At 42.3% G+C, this 26944-nt stretch overlaps 1 protein-coding gene across 5 annotated transcripts in view; it reads left to right on the top strand.

Moving 5' to 3' along the window:
• Positions 1-22681, top strand: part of AHCYL2 (adenosylhomocysteinase like 2) — a 173778-nt gene extending 151097 nt beyond the window's left edge. For all 5 annotated transcript variants that reach the window (XM_047762911.1, XM_047762910.1, XM_047762914.1 and 2 more), the window contains exons 9-17: positions 869-932; positions 1411-1499; positions 4616-4686; positions 7085-7179; positions 14738-14836; positions 16770-16838; positions 16959-17037; positions 19176-19296; positions 19699-22681. In XM_047762911.1, coding sequence (XP_047618867.1) covers positions 869-932; positions 1411-1499; positions 4616-4686; positions 7085-7179; positions 14738-14836; positions 16770-16838; positions 16959-17037; positions 19176-19296; positions 19699-19705 — 694 coding nt within the window. In that variant the 3' untranslated portion in view covers positions 19706-22681. The remainder of the gene's footprint in view (positions 1-868; positions 933-1410; positions 1500-4615; positions 4687-7084; positions 7180-14737; positions 14837-16769; positions 16839-16958; positions 17038-19175; positions 19297-19698) is intronic.
• The last annotated feature ends 4263 nt before the right edge of the window (positions 22682-26944 follow it).

Raw genomic sequence — 26944 nt, 5'->3', positions numbered from 1 at the left:
GTCTCTGCAGAGATGCTGGTTCAATCCCCAGCCTGGCGCAGTAGGTTAAGGATCCCCGGCGTTGCTGCAGCTGTGGTATTGATCGCAGCTACAGCTCAGATTTGATCCCTGGCCCGGGAACTTCCATATGCTGTGGGTGCATGTGAAAAAGAAAAACAAAGAAAGGAGGAAAACTTCATCCATGTTCTAGAAACCTGCAGAGTAGTAAGAGCTCATGGGCACCTTCAGATAGTGATAAACTTTCCAACTGGGGAGTTCCTGTTGTGGCTCAGTGGTTAACAAATCTGACTAGGAACCATGAGGTTGTGGGTTCAATCCCTGGCCTTGCTCAGTGGGTTGAGGATCTGGCGTTGCGGTGAGCTGTGGTGTAGGTTGCAGACGCGGCTCAGATCTGGTGTTGCTGTGGCTGTGGCATAGGCCGGCGGGTACAGCCCCCATCAACTCCTTGCCCAGGAGCCTCCATATGCCACAGGTACGGCCCTAAAAAAGACAAGAAAAAAAAACAGTTACCTTGTGGTCTATAGCTTCTTTCCTTCTGCACCATTCCCAAGACAAGGGGGGAAAAGGAAAAAAAAAAAAAAAAAAGGCCTCACATGTAGATGGAATTGATTGGATAGCATGGAGTAAGAAAAAATATATTTTATTGAACCTTTCTTTCTGGTCATTAAATAGCTTCTCTAAGAAAGAAACCAGGCTTGCTTTCAACATGAAAAAACAAACAAAAAAAACAACAAAACAAACAAAAAAAAAACAAAACCAAAAAAGCAAAGAAAAACATGACAATAAAAAGGCTCAAATCTAATCTCAAGGGAGAAATGAGATTTTTCTGATTTAATGGGGTTTTTTGGTTTTTTTGTTTTTCCTATAGACTTAAAAGGACAACAGACATGATGTTCGGTGGAAAGCAGGTGGTGGTCTGTGGCTACGGAGAGGTAAGATATAACTTTTCAGTTATTAGATGTTTAAAATATATTTTGCTGAACTACACTAGACGTTTTCACTTGTATGGACATAAAAGTACACTCATGTACCACTTTAGATGGAAAAAAAGTAACTTCAAGGGCCCTCTGGTTAAAGTACAATCTTTCTTTTTCCCTTTGCATTTTTGCTATTTTTTAAGTTGATTTTCTGACTGTTCCAGCACTCTGTTTGTGATGTTCTTTTAGCTTGTGTTTTGATTATAAATCGTGAGTGTGGGTGTTCTTATGCACATGCATGTGCTAAGCAGGGCTTAGGAGTTTGTTTATGAACTGCATTCACTTATTTGTGTTTCTTGTTCTTCCCCAAGCATGAATCTATTCAGTGAAATTCCTTTTGGGGGTGGGAAAGGAGGGTGCACTTCACCGGGAGCTTTGAGAAACTGTTTTCTTCGTGACTTGCCTTATGATGCATATTTTCTCCCCTCTTCAGGTGGGGAAGGGGTGCTGCGCTGCCTTAAAAGCTATGGGGTCCATTGTGTATGTAACTGAGATTGACCCCATCTGTGCTCTTCAAGCCTGGTAAGCATGCAAAAGAAGACTGGCTCTTTCCTCTGCACCACCGTCTAACGTGTGGTCTTATAGCTGCCTCCAAAGACTGACCTGGTTAATGCCACATTTTATCTTAGAAGGGCCCAGATCCGGAGAGGCTCCTATTAACTGTAAGCACCCATCTTCCAAAGATCAAGGAGCTCTGCTCTGAGAGCGCGGAGTCTATCAGAGAAGCTACAATTTAGAACTCCTGTGGAAACAGTAACAGGCGATGCCTTGAGCCAAGAGAACAAGTTGCCCCTTACCGTCTCCACAGGCAATCCTTCTCCCTTTGAAAACAATGGACGGAAAAGGCATAGGCTGGAATCAGGTCCTTTCTGAAGTGATGCACTGAAAAGAGCACCTGCGTCACTTTCCTCCCCAAAATGCATTCCTAATGTAATCAGGAAGAAACATCGGACAAATCCAAATTAGGGGTGCAGTCTTATAACTCTTACAGAAGGGTAGTCTTATAATTATAACTGAAGGGTACTGTCCTTATAATTCTTAAGTATGAAATGATTCCAAAATTAAAAGTTAAAAAAATAGTTCCTTTCTCATGTAAAATGTGAAAGTTCATAATATAATTATATAATCATTACATATGATTATACATTATATAAGTATATAATTATATCAAGTGTAGAGGTGCTGCCACATAATGTTCACTAAGTGGTAGCTAGTATTGAAATTGTCTCTTGCCACCCTCAGCAGGATGGAACTACTGCTGTCCCTGAAAACTACTGCAAAGTCCCTGGGGTCTGTAGCCTGAATAACCACCCAGTCTTTACCATTAACCCTCAAGAGGAAGGTACCCAGGATAGAGGGGGCAGGACATAAAGATGTTACCATAAGCATTTTCCCCTATCCTTCTACTCTTCACACACCCTAGCCATCAACACACAGATTTCTCCATTGGAGCTGTGAGCTTTATCTGAGTCGGAGCTCCAGCACACAAAGGGAACCATCACCATTCTAGCACTTTCAGGGTTCATTAGAGAAATGGGAACATGCTTTAATACTGATGGAGATACTGATTCAAACTATCTTATAGACGTGAACTGATTGCTTATTCTATGTCAGGTCCTGTGCTCTGTGCCAAGGAAGAATAAGATGAATAGATGAATGAGATAAGGTCCCTACTTTGAGAAGCATACAGACAAACCGCTGTGCAGTGTACCAAGTGCTGTGCTGTGGAGGAGCACGTGCTTCTGTAGGAGCACAAAGGAGAAACATCTAAAGAGCAAGGGGGCAGAAAGAGCTGTCATTGGAGCCGAGTCTTGAAACTTGTATAAGTGACTTGTTAGTTTGGAAATAAGTTCTAGGTGCAGGGACCATGTGTAAGGTCACCTAGGACGGAGACACGTGGCATGTTTATGTTTAAGAAGCTGGAAGTGTTTTGATGAAGCTGGCCGATAGGATAAGTTTTGGGGGGTAATACCGGAGGTAGGAATCATATGTCAGTATAATCTTATATCATATATCAACAGAAGTATTTGGGTCTTATCCTGAGAACAGGCGACTGAAGTATTTTAAGCAAGGCAGTGATACGATCCAAATTACATGAAGGGAAATCACCCTGCAAAATGAATTAGAGACATAAACCCAGAGGTGATGAGACTGGGCCAGGGGCTGCTGTAGCAATCTAGGCAAGAATTAGTAAGACCTGAACATAATGCCAGTTTGTATGGAGAAGGGATAGATTAGAGATTTTAAGGAATTAAGGAAAAAGGATCAACCAGATTTGGTGACAGTTTTAATTAGGGAGAAGCAATAGGCTAGGACATTCTAGTTTATTTGGCTCGTACAGTTGAATGAACAGCAATGCTATTAAGATAGAAAATATGGAAGAAGAGATAGATAGGGTTGGTGGCATGGAGAAGACAATGAGTCTGTCTTCATGTACAGTAAGTTAGAGGTCCTTGTGGGGCCTGTGGAAGGGCTGTCTAGTGGAGAATTTCATCCATGGCTCTGAAGCTTTGCAGAGATCTAAGCTAAAGATATCAATGTGCAGATCAGCCACCTGTGAGGCATCTTTTGTAGCCAAGGAAAGGGATTGGATAAATGCTGAAAAAATAAAGAGTGCCCTACAGAATACCAACATTTAAAGATTGCCTGAAATTGAGAAGGAACAATCAGAAAAGTAAGAAAGGAGTTTCCGTTGTGGTGCTCTGGAAACAAATCCAACTGGTAACCATGAGGTCTCGGGTTCGATCCCTGGCCTTGCTTAGGGGGTTAAGGATCCAGCATTGCGTGAGCTGTGGTGTAGATCGAAGATGCAGCTTGGATCCTGCATTGCTGTGGCTGTGGTGTAGGCCGGCAGCTATAGCTCTGATTAGACCCCTAGCCTGGGAACCTCAGTATGCCACAGGTGAGGCCCTAAAAAGACACACACAAAAAAGTAAGAAAACCAAGAGAAACAGTATCACGAACTCTGAAGAGTATAGAGTTTTAAGGAAGGGAAATAGTTTAATGTAGCGGAGGAAATCAAGCAATCTTGGGGTCTAAGAAAAAAACTTTTTGGCCTTCAGGAGCTCATTGATAATCTCGGGGAGGAGAGCAGTTTCCGTGAGGTAGTAGGTTCAGGTAAAATTGCACTTTCTAGGAGTTCCCATTGGGGTGCAGTGGAAACAAACCTGACTGGTATCCATGAGGACGCAGGTTCAATCCCTGGCCTCACTCAATGGGTTAAAGGATCTGATGTTACCACAAGCTGTGGTGTAGGTCACAGATGCGGGATCCTGCGTTGCTCTGGCTGTGGTGTAGGCCGGCAGCCGTAGCCCTAGCCTGGGAACCTCCATATGCTGCACCTGCAGCCCTAAAAGGAAAAAAAATTGCACTTTCTAGAAATTTGATTGGGGAATCTCATGGTTAACCCTGCCTCCCTATTATCAGGAAGAATTAGGTCCCAGTGATACAAAAGAACCTTTTATTTCTGTCCTATATGAACTAAGGAAAAGATTTGAATTTTTCACTGCTAAGAATAGTCCAACTATATTGAGAAGTGACGTAGGTACCAAAGAAGCTTGGGTAATAGCTTTTGAGATTGTGGCAAAAGGCTCCCCAGCTGTCTCTTCAGGTTAATTGATCATGCTTTATTTTTACAGCATGGATGGATTTCGACTGGTGAAATTAAATGAGGTCATCCGACAAGTGGACATTGTTATTACCTGTACAGGTATGATTAGGACATAAAATGGGGTGGCCCTTGAGAATGCTTTCATGGAACAAGTGAAACATAACTGGAAATGTTCTGAACAAAACCAGACTCTAAAAAACAAAGGTTCTAGTTCACAAAAGCAGTCCGTCTTTCACATTCTTTCTCCCTCTTTAGAGCTCCAACCAAAAGTATGTCATTAAGTCATCCCTAGAAGAAAGTTTCTCACCAGCCCTTTAAACTCTTCTGTTATCTCCATCCATCCTTAGTTACACAGGCAATGGCTACCGATGAGTTTTATTTGGGAAGCTTGATCTTAAATTTGTACATTGGATGTTTTATTTTACCTCCAAAAGTGTGTGTATTTCTCTCTAGTCCTTGTAATTAAAGCAAGGCTAGAGCAAAAAATCCTCATAGTTAGAGAAAGTGAGAATGGTAGCTCTGTTAATTCCCAGAGAGGTAGATTTTGAGTCGTAGAGGGGAATATGCAGATATGGCTACTTTCCTTGGACTGAGATACTATTTTGTCTTTGTTAGAACCATAAACCATTGGAATGTATTGTGTTTCTTTTATAATTGTATCTTAAAGGAGGAAAATCAAAATATTTAAGAATAAAAATATTATTTGTAGCCTCAAGGAAAGCTGGGGGCAAAAAGAGACCACAAGCAACTGTTCTTGCTTCACATCAATCACTCGATCTCTTTTTTAAAAAATAGCTTTATCAAGGAGTTCTCCTGTGGCTCAGTAGTTAAGGATCTGCCGTTGTCACTGCAGCACTTGGGTTGCTGCTGTGGCACAGGTTCAATCCCCAAACAGGAAATTTCTACATGTCATAGGCATGGCCAAAAAAAAAGAAGAAGAAGAAAATAGCTTTATTGAGATGTAATTCACTTACCATACATTTCACCCATTTTAAGAGTACAGTTCAGTGTTCTCTAGCAAATTCACAGGGTCATACAACCATCACCACAGTCTAATTTTTTTTATTGAGATATAATTTACTTACCATAAAAGTCAGCTTTCTAAAATATGAATTCAGTAATTTTTAGCAACATTGTGCAACACCCCACTATCTAATTCCAGAACATTTTCTTCATCCCGCAAAGAAATTCGGTACAATTAGCCATGGCTCCTCATTTTATCTTCCACCTCTCCCCAGCCCTAAGCTACCATTAAATTCTATCTCTCTAGATTTGCCTATGTAAACAGCATCATACAATATGCAGTCTTTTGTGACTGGCTTATTTTTTTACCTAACATAATATTTTCAGGGTTTATGCATGTTGCAGCATCTATCAGTATTTCACTCTTTTTTATTGCTGAATAATATTCCATTTTAAATTTATGTCACATTTCAATGATGTCTATTCATCAGTTGATGGACACTGGACTGTTCTACTTTTTGGCTATTGTGAATAATGCTGCTGTGAACATTGTGCGCAAGTTTTTCATTATTGTGAATAATGCTGCTGTGAACATTGTGCGCATGTCTTCATTTCTCTTGGGTATATACCTACAAGTAGAATTGCTGAATCATATGGTAACTCTGCTTTTAGCATTTTGAGGAAATGCCAAACTTTTTCAAAGTCAATTGCATCAGTTTATTATGGCTGAGAGTTAAAATTTCTTCACGCTTTGCAAACACATCTTATTTTCGGGTTTTTGTTTTGTTTTGTCTTTAATTACAGCATTCCTAGTATATGTGAAATAGTGTCACCTTGTGGTTTTGATTTGTATTTCCCTAATGACTAATGAAGTTGATCGTCTTTTGTGTGGTCCCCACCTGCAGCATATCGAAGTTCCCAGGCCAGGGACTGAATCTGAGCCACAGCTGAGACCTTTACTACAGCTGCAGCAACGTGGGATCCTTTAGCCTATTGCTCCAGGCCAGGAATCAAACCTGCATCTCTGCAGCAACCCAAGCAGCTGCTGCAGTTGAATTCTTAACCCACTGCACTGCAGTGGGAACCCATAATGATGCTGATCATGTTTTGTACATCTTCTTTTAAGACTGTCTATTCAGATATCCTTTACTCGTTTTTAAAATGAGTTATCTTTTTATCATTGAGTTGTAAGGGTTCTTATCAGACGTATGATTTGCAGATATTTTTGTCCTATTCTGTAGGTTGTCTTTTCACTTTCTTAGCGTATTGTTTGTAGCACAAGAGTTTTTAATTTCAATGTAATCCAGTTCTATTTTTTTTCCCTTTGGTTGTCTGTGCTTTAAGGGATGTATCTAAGAAACCATTGGCTAATCCAGATCACAAAGATTTATTCCTATGTTTGCTAAGAGTGCTATACTATAGTTTTAGCCCTTACATTTGGGGCTCTGATCCGTTTTAAGTTAAATTTACATATGGCGTGATGCAGGGGTCCAATTTCATTCCTTTTCACGTGGACATCTCTTCTGTTTTTAAGGTAACAAGAATGTGGTAACCAGAGAGCATTTGGACCGTATGAAAAATAGCTGCATCGTTTGCAACATGGGACATTCGAACACGGAGATTGACGTGGTAAGATCAAGTGACTCATCACTGGGGCCTTTTTTCCTTCTGCTTCCCAAGAAACATAAACTAGAAAAAGAAAGAGCAGGGTCACAAGCCCTTCTCAAATGACTGTCCTGGCAGAGCTACTTACAGTCTGTTCACTTACTAGGCTTATGGCCTATGCATATGGATTCTACAAAGCTTCTTCATCTCAATCATTTCAAATGATTTATTTATTTTTTTCTACTAAGCTTGATACCTACTTATAGTCTAAGCCATTTTATCTTTGTGTTTAGGACTAAGCTGGGTAAAGTCAAAAATACAAAAAAGTCAAAAATACAAAAAAGAGGAGTTCCCATCATGGTTAACGAATCCGACTAGGAACCATGAGGTTGCAGGTTCAATCCCTGGCCCTGCTCAGTGGGTTAAGGATCTGGCGTTGCTGTGAGCTGTGGTGTTGGTTGAGGACGCGGCTCGGATCCCACCTTGCTGTGGTTGTGGCGTAGGCCCATGGCTACAGCTCCGATTAAACCCCTAGCCTGGGAACCTCCATATGCCAAGGGTGCAGCCCTAGAAAATACAAAAAAAAAAAAAAAGATGTAGTAAATGTGAGTCAGTATGCTGGTCAGTATTTTGGGGATATTTGATTGCTACCCCTAAGGTGAGATAAATAGGTTGGTTCAAGGAAACAAGTCAAGGGAGGGAAATCTATGGGCTGGGATGAGAACACTGCTTAAGACTGACTGTGTCCATCAGACGTGGTGGTTTTCCTTTTCTCTCCCTCTTTCGTGGAGCTAGGTCTCCCCTTAACATATTTTCCAAACTATAGTAATTGGATGTGTAAGTGACACAATCAATTCAGCAGCATGTGTTCCTCAAACCTGGAAAAATCTATCATTTTGGTTCTCTAATTTTATTATATTCACCCTAAAATTTTCCAATCCACCATAACAGTTGGCCCTACTTGATTGCCCAAGTAATAGTTAATAGAAATGTTATTTATTTCTTTACAGACTTACCAAAGTATCTCTCAGTGTGACTTTCACTCTGGTTTTAAATTTTTATGGCATTTTTCTGGCACAACTGTATATCTCTCTGGGTAAATGGCTCAAGCAAAGCATGCTTTCATCTCCACTGAGGGCTGCTCTGATTGAGCTTCAGCATTGCCAGGTAAGGATCAGTTAATATACTGAGAGCCTGTTGGATATCTATTTTAAATGGTTTCTCTTTTCAACTCTGTTCTCTATTCTTCTGTTATTAAAAATAGCTGGACAACCAACCTACCAAAGCCTATTTCTACCCTTGAGGGTTTTGAGTGGCATGGCTCCATTACTCTGTCTTACCATGATATATCTAATCACTTGTGAGGGACCATGATGGAGGATAATGTCAGAAAAAGAATGCATATATATATATATGTATGTATAACTGGGTCACTTTGCTGTACAGCAGAAATTGACAGAACATTGTAAATCAGCTATAACTAAAAAAAAAATTTTTTTGAAAAATAGCTGAACAACCAGCCTGCTAAAGCCTATTTCTACCCTTGAAGGTTTTGAGTGGCATGGCTCCATTTCTCTGTCTTACTGTGATATTTTGCTTATAATGAATAATTTATTTAGTTTTTGGTTGAGTTTTACTTATGGGCCATACTGCCCTTTTACTGAAGGGACAAAGATAGTAGTATTTCTAAAACTGTCTAGCCCATGATTGTCCTTTTCTGGATTAATCTGCTTATAGAGCTCCCAAAAGGAAAAAGCTTAGAGAGAAGTAGTCATGCTCTGAAGCCTAAAGAGAAATCTTCTGAGTTAGGGAAGCAGGAAAGAATTTTCCCTTTAAACCCTCAAGAAGTCTAAGATAAAAATAATTCCAAATGCGATCATATGATTTTTATATTTTTGCTTTATCTCATTTCATCCTCTGACCACCCTACAAGGCATTACTCTTATTCCTGATTTTCACTTGGGAAACGAAAAGCTGAAGTGCATTGTTCAGTCATAGCCATCGATTCGAAAACGAAATCGGAGCACAAAGTCCAGGGTTTTTGACTTTCAATCCAATTTTTTTTTTGTTTTTCTGTACTTTATACTAGTATCTCCTCATGCTTTTCAGATTAACTTCAAATTGTGACAGTAATCTCTCTTCCAGCGGCAACCCAGATGTAAGTAATCTCTCAGGATAAAGGCCAGGACACTCTTTACTTTCAATCACAAATATTTATTGTGTGATTGTTATATGCAAGGTGCTGTTGTAGATGCCTGGGATCAGTGCACAAAACAGGCAAAGATTCCTGCCCTCATGGAGCTTATATTTCAGTGAGAAGAAGGACCATAAACATAAGTAAAATTTAGAGGATGTTAGAAGGTGAAAGCACCATGGGAAAAAAAAGTAGAGCATGGTAAGGAGAGTCAGGAGTGCTATGTGTAATTTTAAATGTAGGGATCAAGGAATGAGCCTCATTAAGAAGGTAAAGGTTGAGCACATCTGAAGGAATTAGCCATGCTGACTTTTAGTTGACAGTTTCAAGCCAAGGGAACAGCCAAAGCAAATGCCCTGAGGCACGACTGGGCCTAATCTGAGGATTAAAAATGAGGCCAGCATGGCTGGCGCAGAAGAGCATGGAGCAGGGAAAAGGAGCTAAGTTCAGAGAGGTAATGCGCCAGATCTCATAGGGCCTCAGAGGCCATTGTAAGAACTCCTGATTGTGTTGTGAGAGGACTAGGGAGCCATTGTGTGATTTATGACTTTTGATTTAAAAGGATGATTTTTTTTTTTTTAAAGGATCACCCTGGCTGCTGCCTTGAGACCAGACCCACTTTTGCAGGTGTTGCTAGGTAGCCCCAGTTTCTGCCAGTGACGCTAGCCAAGAGCCGTCTTTCAACTCTCTTTGTGCTCTTCTTAGCAGAAGGTATAGGACTAAACTAAATGGCCCAGAAAGGAAGATGTTTAGGATGGCTTTGGAAAAATTAAATTACTCAACCTTAAATGGTAGTGAAATTTAAGAAAATAGCAAACTCTTGGAGTTTCCATCGTGGCTCAGTGGTTATCGAATCCAACTAAGAACCATGAGGTTGCAGGTTAGATCCCTGGCCTTGCTCAGTGGGTTAAGGATCTGGCATTGCCATGAGCTGTGGTGTAGGTCACAGATGCGGCTTGGATCCCGCATTGCTGTGGCTGTGGTATAGACCAGCAGCTACAGCTCCAATTCAACCCCTAGCCTGGGAACCTCCATATGCTTCGGGAGCAGCCCAAGAAATGGCAAAAAGACAAAAAAAAAGAAAGAAAGAAAGAAAATAGCAAACTCAACTAGTCATTGATTCCAGAATGTTCATTCACTACATAGCAAATTTGTATTGAATATTTGCTGTGCTCTGTGCTAAGTAACTATTTGGCAGAAAAAGTGGCAGTGAACAATATGCTTGCTCTCCTGGAGCTTGTGTTTATTCTAGGGTGGGAAACAGACCCTGTTTAAAAACAATAAATAGTAAGTAGACAGTTATTGTCAGTTAGTGCCTAATATTGAAGTAAAACAGAAAGGTGAGGATGTTGAGGATACTTTGTTAGTTAGGGGGTCAGAGAAGGTATCTTTGAGGAGATAGAATTTGATCCAAAACCCGAATGAGCATTCTGTTCAGAGAGAATGCTGAGTAAAGATCATGAGATAGAAACGTGCTTGATGTATTTGAGAAACAGAAAAGATGTCACTGGCAGGAACAGAATGGGCAAGAGGAGGAGAATAAGAGGCAGCAAGGAGGTAGCGAGTTATGTAGAGCTTTGTAGGCCTTTAGAATTTACTCTGTAGATTGTATTCTGGATACAAGTGGAGCCATTGGAAGGTTTTGAGTGGCTAAGTTAGCTCAGCAAAACCATGAATGAGAATGATTTGGGTATGTTTTTGCCTAGATTTTTAGTAATCAAAAATTTGAGGGTCTTTTTTTGTGTAGGAATTTATAGTTGACCTCTCCCTGAGATGCTGACTACTGCATTTTTAGGAGGGAATAGCTCATGGTCATTGAGGCATTCCCTGGTGGCTCAGTGGGTTAAGGATCCAGCATTGTCACTGCTGTGGCTCTGGTTACTGCTGTGGCTCAGGTTCCATCCCTGGCCCAGAAATTTCCACATGCTGCAGAGGTGACTGAAAAAAGAAGATGAAGAAGAGTTGGTCATTTAGAAGGCTGTATTTTTTTCTGAAAAAATAATACTGTGAGTACTTTGGGAACCTGCTATAAGGACTGTGCTCTTAGCTGCCTTTTGGCCAAGTCTTTCTTTCACCTACTTCCTTTCTCTTGAAAAAAGACCTACTTATCTTTATGTATCACACAGACAGCCTATATGTTGTAAGCTTCATAGTTCAAGTAGTTAAAATCATTACGTGCTTTAACAGTTTTTGCCAGGAGTTCCCATCCTGGTGAAATGGAAATGAATCTGACTAGGAACCATGAGGTTACATGTTCGATCCCTGGCCTCGCTCAGTGGGTTAAGGATCCGGCATTGCCATGAGCTGTGGTGTAGGTCGCGGACGCGGCTCGTATCTGGCATTGCTATGGCTGTGGTGTAGGCCAGCAGCTGTGGCTTTGATTAGACCCCTAGCCTGGGAGCCTCCATATGCCATGGGTGCAGCCCTAAAAAGCAGAAAAAAAAAAGAAAAAAAGAAAAAGTTTTTGCCAGCCAAAGAATTATAACCTGAGACTTGCTACTGCCTCCATGTGTTGCAGGACTATAACCACTGACTGTTGTTCTTGGCTTTAGAGTGGGATGTACACCTAGTCTGGGAAGTGGGTAGGTATAGGGAACTTTTTTCCTGGTAGATTGCTTAGTGATTGTAAATCACAGAAAAGACAATTGGATGTCTTTAAGAGAAATTCTTGTAAAACTGTGCTAGCCCTAGGAAACCCTGCCCTCAAGGAGTGTAACTGCCAAATAGACTTTAATAGGTTTTTGGAGCTGCCTGGGCAATGCTAGAGATAACCAAGTTTTTCTTCAAACCCCATTTTAAACCCTCATATCTTTTGTTTGCATCATAGCCATCCCATTGCTCTAGTAAACCACCTCTCCCAAGGATTGATCATTTTATGATGGTCATAAGAAGTGCTCTTTCTTTTTTTTTTTTTAATTTTATTTTTATGATTTTAAGGGCTGCACCTGCAGCACATTGGACCCCAGACTAGGGGTCCAATCGGAGCTGCAGCAGCCAGTCTATGCCAGAGCCACAGCAGCGCCAGATCTGAGCCGCTTCCGAGACCTACACCACAGCTCATGGCAATGCCGGATCCTTAACCCACTGAGCGAGGCCAGGGATCGAACCCACATCCTCATGGATTCTAGTCAGGTTCATTTCTGCTGAGCCATGATGGGAACTCCAAAGTGCTCTTTCTTCGATTCCACCGTATATTTTTTCCCAGGGAATACTTCCTAAGACAGGAGACTCGTTAATTGTGTCAGCTCTTTACTCCCAGTCACCAAGATTGCTTGTCCAATGGAAGATTAAGAGTATGAAACACTAAGAACTTGAAATACTTTAAAGTCTCATCATCTCAATAAAAAAATTCCCAGTGTCACCAAGGAGTATCTCTTGGCTCTACGTGGTTATCGTATTGGTGATATTTCTAAGGATTGAGGGATTTACTTTGTATGTCCTCAACTTACCAAAATGGTCTATTTTCTTAAATTCTTTTTAACTCTGTTTATAGCGTGTTTATTTATAAAATTTCTTTTTAAAATTCTAATTTTAAAGTCATAATTTAAAATGCAAGCAATATAAGTGTGTTTAGGAAGTAAAAATTGGAGTTCTTATCATAGCAGAGCGGAAACAACTCCGACTAGGAACCATGAGGTTGTGGGTTCAATCCCTGGCCTCGCTCAGTGAGTTAAGGATCCTGTGTTGCCGTGAGCTGTGGGGTAGGTCGCAGATGCAGCTCGGATCTGGCATTGCTATGGCTGTGGCGTAGGCTGACAGCTACAGCTCCGAATGGACCCCTAGCCTGCGAACCTCCATATGCCGTGGGTGGGGCCCTAATAAGACAAAAGACCAAAAAAAAAAAGAAGAAGTAAAAAATTTACGAAATTGGGTTTATAGTGTATTATTTCTGCAATTTGATTTTTCTCACTTAACATTAATATATGGCATTCATGATAACAGATATGGACCTAATTTCTTTTTTAAGGATTGCATAATGTTCCATTGTATGAAATTATCCTGATTTACTTAGCCATTCCCTTGTTGATTTACATTTTTTGCTATTACAACTAACACTGGGGTAAACATCCTTGGGCACTTTTATTTCTGAACTTGAACAAGTATTTCTATAAGCTAGAGCCCTAAAAGTGAATTTTCTTAGTCAAAGATTAGGTACACGTAAAGTTTTGTTAGCTACTGCCAAATTGCCCTCTAGATAGGTTGAACTAATTTATGAAACTTGACATCTCAAGAGAGATTATGTTTCCCATCTACCTAATAAAGAAATTATCCAGACCATTAATAAAGTCCTGAATATACCGAAATGTTCTTATATGTCTCTCTTTCCCACTGGATTAGTAAAGAAAAGAAGATACAGTTCCTGTCAGTAAATAGCTCACAGTCTAGTCTAGGAGTTCATGGTCTTTTCTAAAATAGTGATCTTTGCTACAATGCCTAGAATATACTATGTACTCAATAAATGGTTATTGAATAACTAAAGTTTTTCTCTTTATTTGTCTGAAAACTACTATTTGGCAGAGCTTCTCAATTTTACCAATTTGACCCAATGGGTACTCTTAGAGTACAGAGTCCTTTTCTATTTTAGGTATTGCCTCTTGGAAGAAGGAAGTTGTTGTCTTAAGTTTAAACCTTGTGACTGTTATTTGATTGCTGCTGTTAATAAACTTAACACTTCTTCTCTTGTTCTCGGAATATACAATATACAGAAATGGAAGGAGGGTGAGCCATTGGGAGCTTTACCATTTAAGCATTTCTCTAAAGGCTACGTCACATTTGCACTTAGGACACAAAGCTTCTGTAACTTTAGGGTGAACCACCATCATTGAGAAGGTGGAACCTGGGACATTGGGACACGAGGGCAGAACCTGGGACCCCAGCATGCTACGTATAGGACATTCAGCCTCCTCTAATCTCACTCAGCTCTGACCCTCCTTTTTTCTGTATCTCTTCAGCACTTATGTATTCAGTTTGCACTGTATTAGTTTGCACTTGTTTGCATGTTGCTTTGTAAGTATTGAAGGCTTTTATCCCCTCACATATGTATTGTTTTGTGTCCCCAACTAAGGTATGAGCTTTTTGAAGGCAGAAACCATGTTTTTGGTTTCTTTTGTATTTCCCATAGCACCTAGCACCTTTTACTGTGCTCAGCAGAGAGTGAGCGTACAGTGTATGTGGTGGAATGACATCCTGAGTGATCCCTCCCTGGCTGGGCCTAAGATTAAATTCCCTGAAATGGACCAGTCCTAACCAACCCGGGACAGGTATTCTCCATCTGGCATGTTGGTTGCTCCTTTCAACTTGCTATTTGAAATGGCTCCCTTCAACATCTTTCCATCCAGATAGCAGGGCTTGGCATGGCTGATGACGTGCTTGCCGTATGTGTTCCAGGCGAGTCTTCGGACACCAGAACTGACCTGGGAGCGAGTGAGATCCCAAGTTGACCATGTAATATGGCCCGATGGCAAGAGGATAGTATTGCTGGCAGAGGTAAGACCCGAGGCTGGTGGGGAGACTCATCCCCGATAGGAGAGCCTGCCTAAGCTAGGTCCCCTCCTCCTCATGTTCTCTTAGACTTTCAACTCCTCTTAAGCAGAAGCTTAACTACTTTACCAGTGGATTTTACATCTGATTGTGAAAGGTCTTTTCATTCAGCAATTAAGAAACTATTTTGGTTCCCCACTTTTCACCAATTATCCTGTCTCTCTATGTCACTCTGCAGGTTGAGTCAGATGATGACTATTACTGTGGAAGGAATTAACGGATAGAACCATTGGCACTTTGAGTGATGCTTATAAAAAGATAATGTCATTTGTGGGCTGGTTTAATCAGTAAGCACAAAGTAGATATTCCTGGCTGTAACTAAAACAATCTTAAGCAAACTCTGGGAAGGTCATGTCTTTGCTAATAGAGTCCCTGTTTCTGAGTGTCTGTTCCCCTAAATTGAACCAGATGTTTAGTAGATACCCAGCTACACATTGGTTGTATGATTGATATTTTCCTCTCCTGGCTTCTTCTAGCTCAGCCTTACTCTTGACTTTCATTCCACTTCGTCTTCCATGTCACTGTTTGGCCACTTTTCCTTTCTTGGCAGCCTCTCTTCTCTATCCTAGATTTCTGACAGCTGTAACAAGGCCCCCTGTTTTACCTTGACACTTCCTCTTCTTCAGGGAAAGATACCAGGATTACAAGGAGGATAGTAATATTTTCCTTGAGTTTTGATTTTCAGTCTTTTCTTTTTAATTAAAGAAACTGAGTATGGAAGTGTTAAAACATATATTGTCTTCCTCTAGGGGCCTTTAAATTTATGCTTACATATTCTTCCTGTTCTTTTCATCTTTTTTCACCTATCTCATCTTCTCAAATGCTTTCCGGGCATCTATAAAGGAGAGTGTACAGAGGGGGAGGGGCAGGTTGTTAAATACACATTAATTGCTTTAATGTCAGCCCCATTGTCTGGTAACTTATTTCTAGTCACCCAAAGAGGTCCATCTAGTAGTTTTGGTGACAAAAGCAAATACCACAGTTGTTTTTGGCTGTTATGGCTCAACCAAAAAAAGCTGGTAAAGCTTCCTAGGAAATAAAGTAGGGAAGAATGGCATTGGGAGAAGTCTCTAGTCCTTATAACTCTATGAATTACCCACTAGAAATAATGGCTGCCCTCAAATTCAGGAGAACCAAATTAAGGATGAAGCAGGAGTTCCCATCATGGCACAGCAGAAACGAATCTGACTAGGAACCATGAGGTTGGGGGTTCAATCCCTGGCCTCGCTCAGTGGGTTAAAGATCCAGCATTGCCTTGAGCTCTGGTACAGGTCTCAGATATGGCTCGAATCTGGCATTGCTATGGTTCTGGTGTAGGATGGTAGCAACAGCTCCAATTGGATCCCCAGCCTGGGACCCTCCATATGCTGCGGGCATGGCCCCAAAAAGACCAAAAAAAAAAAAAAAAAAAGGAAAAGCACAGAAAACATCACATCCAAAAAACCAAACTAAAAAATATGTCCTATCACAACCTGGAGAGATTGCCCTTGGATTTGACCAGATCATTGTTTAAGACAGTTTTTCAAAGGAATTATATATGCCTCAGAAGGAAGATATTCTGTTGTAATAAGCAGAAAATTCAAGGGACATATACCCTTCCTTAGCATAAGCCTCAGTATCATATGACCATCTCTATTCCTTTTTACATAATCTCAGAGATGCTTTTAATCTTATTACTACAGTTCATCAGATTTTCCAGAATTTTTTAACATTTCACTTAAATGTCAATCAATTCATTTCCATTGATGTAACACCTGCTTTTTTGTCCAGATGTTAGTTGGGAAGTGTTTGGAAAATGGCAGTCCTATTCTTCCCTCACTCTTCAAAGCTAGAGAGTTCTTCTAACCAGCGCATTTGTGTGTTAACCCTTGCTCTCTAGGGCCGTCTGCTGAACCTAAGCTGCTCCACAGTGCCTACATTTGTGCTCTCCATCACCGCTACTACTCAGGTAAGGCCTCCGGAGGGGGGAGCCGCAGGCTGGAGAGGTCATGACCCCATCAGCATTTCACGTGATTTGGAGTAGATGGCTGTGAATGGCATGTCAGCATCCATCTCTCTGCTTTTCTAGGCTCTTGCCTTGATAGAGCTCTACAATGCTCCTGAGGGTCGCTATAAGCAGGATGTCTACCTGCTGCCCAAGAAAATGGGTAAGCATAAGCTCTTCTATCCTCATCTTTACCAAGGAGTTCACAGTCAGAGGCTAAGCGAAGTTTGGGGGCAGTATATTCCTTAGGGCTGTAAAAAAAGATATCTTCATCTTAGAAAGTAGGAGCTAGGATTCCTAAATTGCATCCCCAGTTGATTTATGACATTTTCCAAATAGGTTGCCTTAACGAAGTCCTGACACTTTGCTGTGATTTAGTTTACCTGCCTGTGAATTTTAAGGGATTTTCCCAAAGTATCTATTATGCCAGAAAAGAATCTCGGCCGTTGTGGCCCAGTGGAAACGAATCCAACTAGTAGCCATGAGGACATGTGTTCAATCCCTGGCCTCGCTCAGTGGGTTAAGGATCCGGCACTGCCATGAGCTATGGGGTAGGTCACAGACGTGGCTCAGATCCCAAGTTGCTGTGGCTGTGGTGTAGGCCGGCAGCTGTAGCTCCAATTCGACCCCTAACCTGGGAACCTCCATATGTTGCACGTGCGGCCCTAAAAAGGCAAAAGACCAAAAAAAAAAAAAAAAAACAACTTTCTCCTAAGACAGAGAATCATCTCCTACCTTGTGACATCAGACTTATTCCACTTCTAGGCTGCTAAAGACCCCCTACCAAACTTTTCCCAGACCAAGAAGACTTTCTTACTGTAGCTTCTAACTCTGACCCCATTGTTTCAGGCCAAAGGAAGGACTCTGAATAGCCTCTGATAAGAGGTTAGTTATGTGGCTGTTATGTACAAGGGAAACATTAAACTGTCTTAAATTTTTAAAGAAACTGCCTCAAGCACCTGAACTGATACAGTATGTTTATAAACTCCCGAGTCAAAGATCAGGGAATAAATCTGATCTGGTTTTATTTTGCTTTAGCATTAGATGCACAGCACCTGTTAGAAGTTGCAATATTCTCCCTTCAGTAGACATTTTGGAAGGACATGAAAAAAGTAGAACAATCTATGTTACAGAGACCTAACAAATACATAGGAAATTATATAAAACTCTGAATAACTAATATGAGAATGTAAATAGAAACCCGGGATATCTAAGACTACTGAAAGCAAAGCAAACAGTGTGAGGTCCTTCTTTAGTCACTCCTTTCTGATTTCCTCAGGTGTTAGTTTTTCTGCACGACCCAAAGTATAGCGTTCAACAAAAGCTGGTGGAGAGTTCCCATCACGGCTCGGCAGTTAACAACCCGACTAGCATCCATGAGGATGCCAGTTCAATCCCTGGCCTCGCTCAGTGGGTTAAGGATCCTGCATTGCCGTGTGCTGTGGTGTAGGTCGAAGACTCAGCTTGGATCCTGCATTGGTGTGGCTGTGGTGTAGGCTGGCAGCTACAGCTCCGATTCGACCCCTAGCCTGGGAACCTCCATATACCAATCGTGTGGCCCTTAAAAAAAAAAAAAAAAGTTAGTGGAAGCAAACTTCCGCTTGGAATGGATGGGCAGTGGGGTCCTCCTGTACAGCACAGGGAACTGTGTGTGACTGGGTCACTTGGCTGTGCAGCAGAAATTGAAGAAACATTGTGAATCAACTATACCTTAATTTAAAACAATACTAATAATTTTAAAAAGTTGTGAGCTTCCCATTTTTTTAGTCCCCCCATTATCCCATCCTTTCTTTTAGATGCTAGAACCTATTCTTTCATTTTCCCTCACTTTTCTGGGGAGAAGGCAATGTTCAAGACGGAAATATCATTCCTTTGAAAAGCAGTAGGTTTAAGTTAAAGCAACCTTTCCTTAGAATTGAGGTCCAGTGAGCAAAAGTTGAGCATTTTTCATTCAGCTTCAAGAATTAGAAGGTGGGAGTTCCCGTTGTGGCACAACAGAAATGAATCCAACTAGGAACCATGATGTGGCGGGTTCCATCCCTGGCCTCTCTCAGTGGGTTGAGGATGTGGCGTTGCTGTGAGCTGTGGTGTGGGTCACAGACGTGGCTCAGATCCAGCATTGCTGTGACTGTGGTGTAGGCCGGCAGCTGCAGCGCCGATTCGACCCCTAGCCTGAGAACTTCCATACGCTGAGGGCGCAGCCCTAAAAAAATTACAAAGAAAAAAAAATTTTTACGGCTAGAGAGAGCCCCAGACAAGCAGCATGAATGCTTATACCAGGTCTGTTGTGATCTGTTTCAGATGAGTACGTGGCCAGCCTACACCTGCCCACCTTTGATGCTCACCTGACCGAGCTGACAGATGAGCAGGCCAAATATCTGGGACTCAACAAGAATGGGCCCTTCAAGCCCAATTACTACAGGTACCTTGGACTCCCCAGAAAAACAGCAAAGCCTGGGTAGCGAAGAGCTTCCTGCACTGAATTTGGTCTTTGCATCCATCGCCATATTTATATGAGCTCAAAAAATAAACCCACTCCTCCTCACTGCCACACCCAGAGGACCCTTTGAGGCCTTCTCCAGACAGTAAATAGTACTCCCTTTCCTGAATTCGCCACGTCATCTTCCTGATAGTGATGTGCACCCCTGTGGGGAGGAAAAGTGGCCTTTTCACTGATGTGAAAAAGCACCATATTTGTCTCCCCTCACCACACACTCCAGAGAAGTCCCTGCCTGCTCATTTCCCCTTTGTGTACAGGCTCTTCATGTCCCAGCATCCCCACAAGCTGATAACATCAGAGTCTCATCTTTCTTTTTCCCTTCAGGTATTAAGTTCCTGTAACTCAAGCCAGAAGAAATTTTAAGGAATAAAACTCCCAGTCTTTTCTCCACTCCTATATGGGAAAGAACCCAGCAAGCTGCTTCTCCAATCAGCTGCCCGCCGTGCTCACCCTATATGTTAGGTTATTTATTTATTAAAATCTAGACTCCTGTGCCTGTCGCCTTGGCCCAGAGTGTGGTTGCTGCCCCGTGGGCTGGGAGAGCTGCAGAGGACTGGCTGAGGAGGAGAAGACATGGGGTTCCCAGTGCATCTTTCGCCTCATTCCCCATTGGCTGGATCCTCGGCACTGGTCATTGTTCTCTTATCCAGGCTCAGGAGTTAGCCCAGGGATTCCAGACTCCTTGGTCTTTGGGTTTTCTGGAATCAGTTTTTAGCAGCTGCCTTTCTCAGCTTTGGCCCTTCCCCAGGTGAGGCCTCTTGGAAGCCGCTGAATTAACAGGGCCTGGGTTCCCGGCCTCGACCATCACTGTCACTGCCTTCTTTATGAAACGGCTGGGCAGGAGGGAGTGCTGTGGCCTTGGCGAGCTGCGCCAAGGACCCAGCTGTGCCTGTGCTTCCCGGGAGTCTCCTTCCTTGCCCAGGACTCCTTTCTTCTCCTTAAAGATTTATGTCCATTTTTACACTTTCATGTTCCAAGAGGAGTGTGCCTCTGTTACTTTCCTCAGCTGCTCTGATGTTTGTCAGATGTTTGTTTTGCTGTCTTTCTAACCCAACTAGCCTCTGCTCAGGAAGTCCGGGCTGGCCCCGTGGGGCCCATACTTTGACTTCCTTGTCATTTAAGTAGATAGTTTGCCAGGAAGCTCCCTCCAGATCAGCACTGTCTCAGAAAAGGGAGGCTTATTGTGAAATGCAGCTTCCTCCTGTTACCTAAAACGCCTTCTGAAACTGAGCAGGAAAAGGCTTGCTTTCCAAGGGATGCGGGAGACCAGGGCTTCGGAAATGCAGCAGGCCTTTCAGGCCCACAGCTCAGCACCCTAAGGAAGCGAAATATATCTGTCTCCTGGGAAGGGGTTTGCAGCTTAACTGGCTAAGCTATGCAGAGATGACACTGTAAACTGAATCCAGATGATCAGAGCTAGTTTGAACCCCATCAGACATTCTTCCCTTTGGCCATTGCCACTGATGGAACTGAGATCTAATGTCTCTGCAATTTGGTCTGTGGTCTTTCTTCTTTGCTAGGATGTCTTTTTATGTTCTGGCCTTGTCCATCTTAGGATTCTGTACTGCAGAGGTGGTTTCTTGAGTGATTCCAATATTATAAAAAATTTGCAATATAAGCAGCCTGAAATTTTGTGTCCCACATAAGAGTTGGGTTCCTTTTGGAGACTGCCCTATTTGGTCTTAAGGGTTCCACTGGGACCAGACTGGTTTTAAGAAAGTCTGGAATGGCCCTAGGAATTTTGAATGCAATGAGTCCATTCTGCCCCCTGCTAAACTTATTTAACACTCTCGCTCTTGTCTATTTGTTTTTCCCTTTTTTCTCTCAAAGTCTCAAGACCAAGGTCACTCAAGGAAACACAAGACCACCCAGGGTCATTACAACCTAATTCTGCTCCCTATTTTCTACCTTCTCCAACTTCCCCTGGTCTTCACATATGCCCTAAGAGCTGATCTGGAAGTGACTTTCCTTTTGGAGAAAGGGAGGTGAACCTTAAGGTAAATAGCTATTTGCCTCATTTAAATAGTACGAGAGCTCAGGCCATAGAGGCTGCTTCCACAGAGACCATATATCTCAGCACATATGTGGCTATATTCTTTTATGAAGATCCATAAATGCTGAAAATTCCACTAGTTCTTCCTTTTGCCTACCCAGTTCTGATTTATTATTATTAATTAATTGGATCCCTTTAGCAGAAGACTCGGCAGATGAGATCTGTGTCTCATCTTATATCCAGAGCATATTCCATTAGACAAGTATCTGGACTCTAGCCTATTATATTCTTAAGCCAGAAATCATAACCTGTTTCTCAGCAAAGACTGGCTGCCTGTGGAGTTACTATGTGCTGGTCCTGATTGCATACTCCGTCTGCCTTGTGACTGCAAAGAGACCCATTCCAAATGAAAAAGGAGCCCCACTGGGCTTCGAGGTTAGGTTGCCAGTGTTGCTCCCCATGGTGAGGTATTTGCCTCTAAGTTTCAGGTGACCACTCTTCCTTCCTTTCTGGGACCCTGTGTCATGACCTTTAAGGAAAAGGAGGTCTAGGCCTCCTGAGTATTCAGGTTCTGCCTTGGTGTTGGAATATGGTCAGTATTCTTTCTGCCTTGTAATCAGAACAAATGTATCTTCTTCCCTCAAGCCCTCACCTTAGATGTATCCTAGGAATCTCGAAGCATGGGAAAGAAGACTAATTATCTCTTTATATGTGGCCCTGGCTTGTGGGGATACTTACCATTTTCTTTGCAATGAATTTGTGTTAGTTTTCATGGTCTTTTTTGCCTTCTGATGAAATGTTCAGTTTTCTTTTTCTCGTTTAAGGAAAAAAAAAAAAGGTATCTGGTCCACCTTCCCTCAGCCCTCCTACCTCCTCATCCTCCCCTCCTGAATGAGCACGGCTCCCTATGGCCACATACTCCTGCAAAGCTTTTCTGCTGCTTGGCTTTTCTCTGAACAGATCTGAAATTGCTGCTCCTGTGGTTTTCTCAAAATTAACTTTGTCATGGTTTTAAAAGAGAAATCAAAATGCGTTGTCGCATTAAGCTTTTTAATAAAGGAAAAGTACCGAAAGAAAATAGGCAACACCAGCAAATTATATGTGGACAAGTTCTAAACTATATATACATACGTAATACATATATATATAAATAATCATCTAGTTCTCATTGTCATCTTACTGAAAGGAAATAAAACCTCCAAGGACCACCATTTCTGAGAGGCTCTTGGAAATCTTTATGTCTAAGTGATTGTATTAGATCAGCAATAATGAATATGTAATCTCAAAAGATAAATAAAATATTCTTAAAATGGATTCCTGTCCTGAGAGTATTCCTTGCTTCAGTGAACTAGGAATTCAGAGATGAGGGAGGTTTCTGGGCAAAAGGCCAGAGAGCCTGTTATAGGGCAAGGATGTAAAAAAACTGAAGCATTTACCAATAGGCATATCTGAGTGGCCTCGGCCTTGAAGCCCTTATTCCATGGTGGGTTACTCCACTCATAAACATCCCCCATCGCCCATTCAGTTATGTGTATAAAGAACCTGCGCTTTCGGAGCCCTCACCCTTAGCAGTTGAGAAGTATAGGCTTAAGGCAGAGAAATTAAAGCCTGGTTTTTGGTCCCCCAAACCCTCTGTGTGCCCCCCTTAGCTGGAGAGCACAGAAAGCTGGCATATTAAGTTTGGGGCCAAAAGACATTGACACCCAGGACCTGCCTACATCCAATCAAAGAGAAGAAAGAAATGAATCTAGCAGAGAATTGTCTCTTAAGTCAGGTTTTGTCTGACCAGATCATAGTCAGAGGATGGATCCAACCCCCTGTTCTTTCTCAGCTACCAGTAGAGTAGCTCTTTTTTGAGAAATAGCAGTTAAAGGCAGCCACTTTCTTTCATTGACAATCTAATCAGTTCTGCATCCTCTATGCACGATGTTTTCTTCCCTATCAGAATCTCATGCCGTTTTGACTTCTGTTTATCTAAACTAAGGGCCCCAGGACTAGAAGAGCTTGGGCAATTGATAATGGCTCAAAGCTGGCCCACTCTAGTTGAGGAGGAGAATGCAGCCATTAGCAGGGGGAGCCTTTGAGCCAGCTGACAGGATTTGCTCCCCTATAGCAAGGTTCGACTCCTCTTTTATGAAGGATGGAGACTTGGGTGCCTGGGTCTTAGTTTCAAGTTCACAGGATAAGCCCAGGCTGTCCACTGCTGTGCAATTTCTCCGTCTTGTGATATTGTGGAAAGAGCTTAGAGTCAGGCTGACCTGACCAGCTCTACCATTTACAACTTGAGCCAAATTTTATAACCACTTAGAGCCTCCGTTTTCTTACCTGTGAAATGGATAATGCTTATCTCCTAGAGAAAGGATTTAATGACCTGATTGCTTGATTGATTGATTTTGGCTACACTGGTGGCATGCAAAGTTCACAGGCTAGGGATCAGTCGCATACCAGAGCAGTGACTCAAGCCACTGCACTGAAAATACCAAATCCTTAATGCACTGAGCCACCAGGGAACTCCGACCTGATTTAATTTTTAAAATATTGCTTAAAGATCCAGAAAACACTAGGTACTGCATAAATATCAATTCCGTGTCTCAGTCTAGAACCCTAAAACTTGCATTGCCTCATTACATCCACATGTGCTGATGATGGGGCAAAAAAAGAATATTCTATCCTTTTTCTGCTATTTTATCCTGGCTGCCCGATATCCTCAAAAACTAGATATTTTAAGACTTCCTACAATCTTACTTTTAAGGTTTTTCAATGCTAGGTGTTAGCTATTTAATCACATATCTGACCTCTGTGGATTAAAGTAGAATGCTTATATGGGGAAAGGGGTATGTTTGGTCATTGTAACTATACCTATTTATACCTCCAGCCCTGTGCCAGCAGCCTCAGAATACCTGAGCTGGAAGACAAGGGAAAGTGGTAGTGAGTGGGGTTTAAAAATAACACAGCACTGGAGCCATCTCTACAAGAAGGAGACCAGCCCCTAATTGGCTCCAAGGTATATTTATGGGTACCTCTGTGGTCAGTAGTATTTATGCTGTCACTTCTTTGTTGACAAATAAGATAGAAGAAATTGAGTGTGTGCCAACTCCATTGCCTACAGTTTCAAAGTCTTCTGTTAATTCTTCCAGTAGTTGTTTCTAGATATCTTCCTCCTTAGGATAAGCTCTAAAAGTCTGGGCCTGTCATGATCAGACAGCTGTCGGATCTTTACTGTCTCCCATTTCACTGCAGTGTGGAAAAGATAGTGGGTTGAGATGGCTCGTGTTAATTCTTTCCAATGTCCATAGCACCATTTTTAAAAAAAACCCCTTCTCCAAAGGGAAGCCAGATGGAGCTCTAGGCTTAGAAGATGGCTTTGCACAGAGGCCAGAGGGGGCCTGAGAGCTATCCTCAATCCTAGGATAGGTCAGAAAAGGAACAAAGCTTCAAAGGTGGCCATTCCTGTCTGCCACCACTGTTGGGGATTCTGCTGATTGACTAGGTTCACAAAAGAGAGTATGGAGTTCTGGGCTTGTCAATCCTAGAGCTCTGACTGCTTAAGGAGCAGAAGTAAGGAGCTTAAGGAAGAGGGAAGATAAAAAAATTAATTCTTTTATTAAGACGTCCCAATGGGCTGTGCTGTGACAGGTTTACCACACTGAAGCAGTGATGAGCTAGGCGTGGGTTGTGAATTTTAAAGCAGAGTATGAATCTTTAAGAGTTTAACAAAATTATACCCTGAAAAAAATTCCAAAATCAAATGGTTTAGGCCTTGAGCCAGGGACTTTCTTGGAAATTCATATCAATTCAATTCTGTTTAAGCCAGTGGGTCTCCACCACAGAAGATTTTTTCCCCCAGGGGACATTTTCGCAATATCTGGAGACATTTTTGGTGTCACAATTAGGGGGAGGATACTGCTGGCATCTAGTGAAGAAAGACCAGGGATGCTGATAAGCATCCTACAGTGTACAGGACAACCCCCCACAACAAGACATTTTTCAGTCAGTAATATAGAAGAAATCCTGTGTTAAACACACATAAATGAGGAATACACAAATGAATAAAAGCTACTCTCAAAGAGTTTATATCCAGGTAGGTGGGTGGTTCGAATGAGAGAGGAATGGGAAAATGTGGGTGGGTAAAATAAGATGTTAGAGACCAGGCAGAGAAGGAAACTCAGAAACCTCTAAGGAGTGCTCCCCTCTGCATTGATCTGTCACCTTTAAATTAGAGAGGAAAGTGTGAGGGAGAGATATAATGCAAGAAGGGCTTTGGGGGCCCTTTACTTTGAGGATGTAGCAGAAAATATAAAGATTGTGGATCCAGGCAGACTTGGCTGACACCAGCACAGCCTGAGTGGGTTGAGGTGGGACAAAAGAAAAGCTTTCTGGGGAGTTTCCGCTGTGGTCCAGTAGAAATGAACACAGCTAGTATACATGAGGATGCAGTTTTGATCCCTGGCCTTGTTCAGTTCAGTGGGTTAAGGATCAGGCATTCTGTGCCTGTGGCGTAGGCTGGCAGCTGCAGCTCCAATTCGACACCTAGCCTGGTGCCGCCTTAAAAAGAAAAAAGAAAGAAAGTCTTTCTGGAGGAGGAGATGATGACTAAATGGACTAAATAGAATCTTTAGGGAAGAATAGAAGTTAACTCAGAGCAGTTTCCTCCACTAAAAAATACACTGACACCAGATAGTATCCTTGGGAACTGCGAGGAGTAATTAATCTCTGAGAGTCCTGGTTTCTTTATCAGTAATATTGGATCAGTGAAGACAGCCTATCAGATATGATATATCTGGAAAGTGTCCAGTGCACAGTGTGGCAGTACAACAGTCTCCCCAATTCCACCCATTCCCATCTGGCTGCTTGTTTGGAGCTTTTATTACGATCACAGACTGCCTACATATTTACCATGTTTACTATAAGTTGCTTTCTTTTTTTTTTTTTTGGCTGTGCCAGCGGCATGTGGAAGTTCCCCCACCAGGGATCGGACCTGGCCACAGGAGTGTCAATGTTGGATCCTTAACCGCTAGGCCACCAGGGAACTCCTGTAAACTGCTTTTCATGTAAATATCAGAGGTGGCAAACCACACAGCCTCATTTGCCACAGGAAACACTGAGCCCCTAGCGGGGATCTTAGAATGAAGGAAAGGACTGAGGAGAAAGGGGCGGGGGGGGGGGCTTGCTCTCCAATCAACATTTACTCCCTAGCTCACTCCATGAGAAAGGTATCCTCGTTCAGAGCAGAGAAAGCAGTTTGGCCAGGAGTAGCCCAGATGGGAACCAGCAATTTCAGTGAAATAAAAACGTCCCACCGCATCCCTCAACTCCAAGTCTTCCAGCCATACCCTCTCTTCTCACTGGAGAGTGGGATGAGTTCTCTTCAGATATCTCAGCTTCCTAAGAGGGAGAGTCCCTAGTTTCTTGCAGTGTTTGGCCACCCGGAGGTGCCATCCCTTCCCTTCGATTGAAGCGGGATTTGGGACGTATTCCGGAGCCGGGATTTCGGGGCAGAGGTCTGCGGCTGGGGAAACCGAGACTGCAGTGAAGCTGGAGGCGGAGACTAGATCTCCTCGAAAAGGTCGCTATTTA

This window comes from Phacochoerus africanus, chromosome 16 (assembly GCF_016906955.1).
Source record: "Phacochoerus africanus isolate WHEZ1 chromosome 16, ROS_Pafr_v1, whole genome shotgun sequence".
Classification (NCBI taxonomy): Eukaryota; Metazoa; Chordata; class Mammalia; order Artiodactyla; family Suidae; genus Phacochoerus; species Phacochoerus africanus.
The sequence above is the reverse complement of the archived record's forward strand: the minus strand, read 5'-3'. Positions and strand labels throughout refer to the sequence as shown.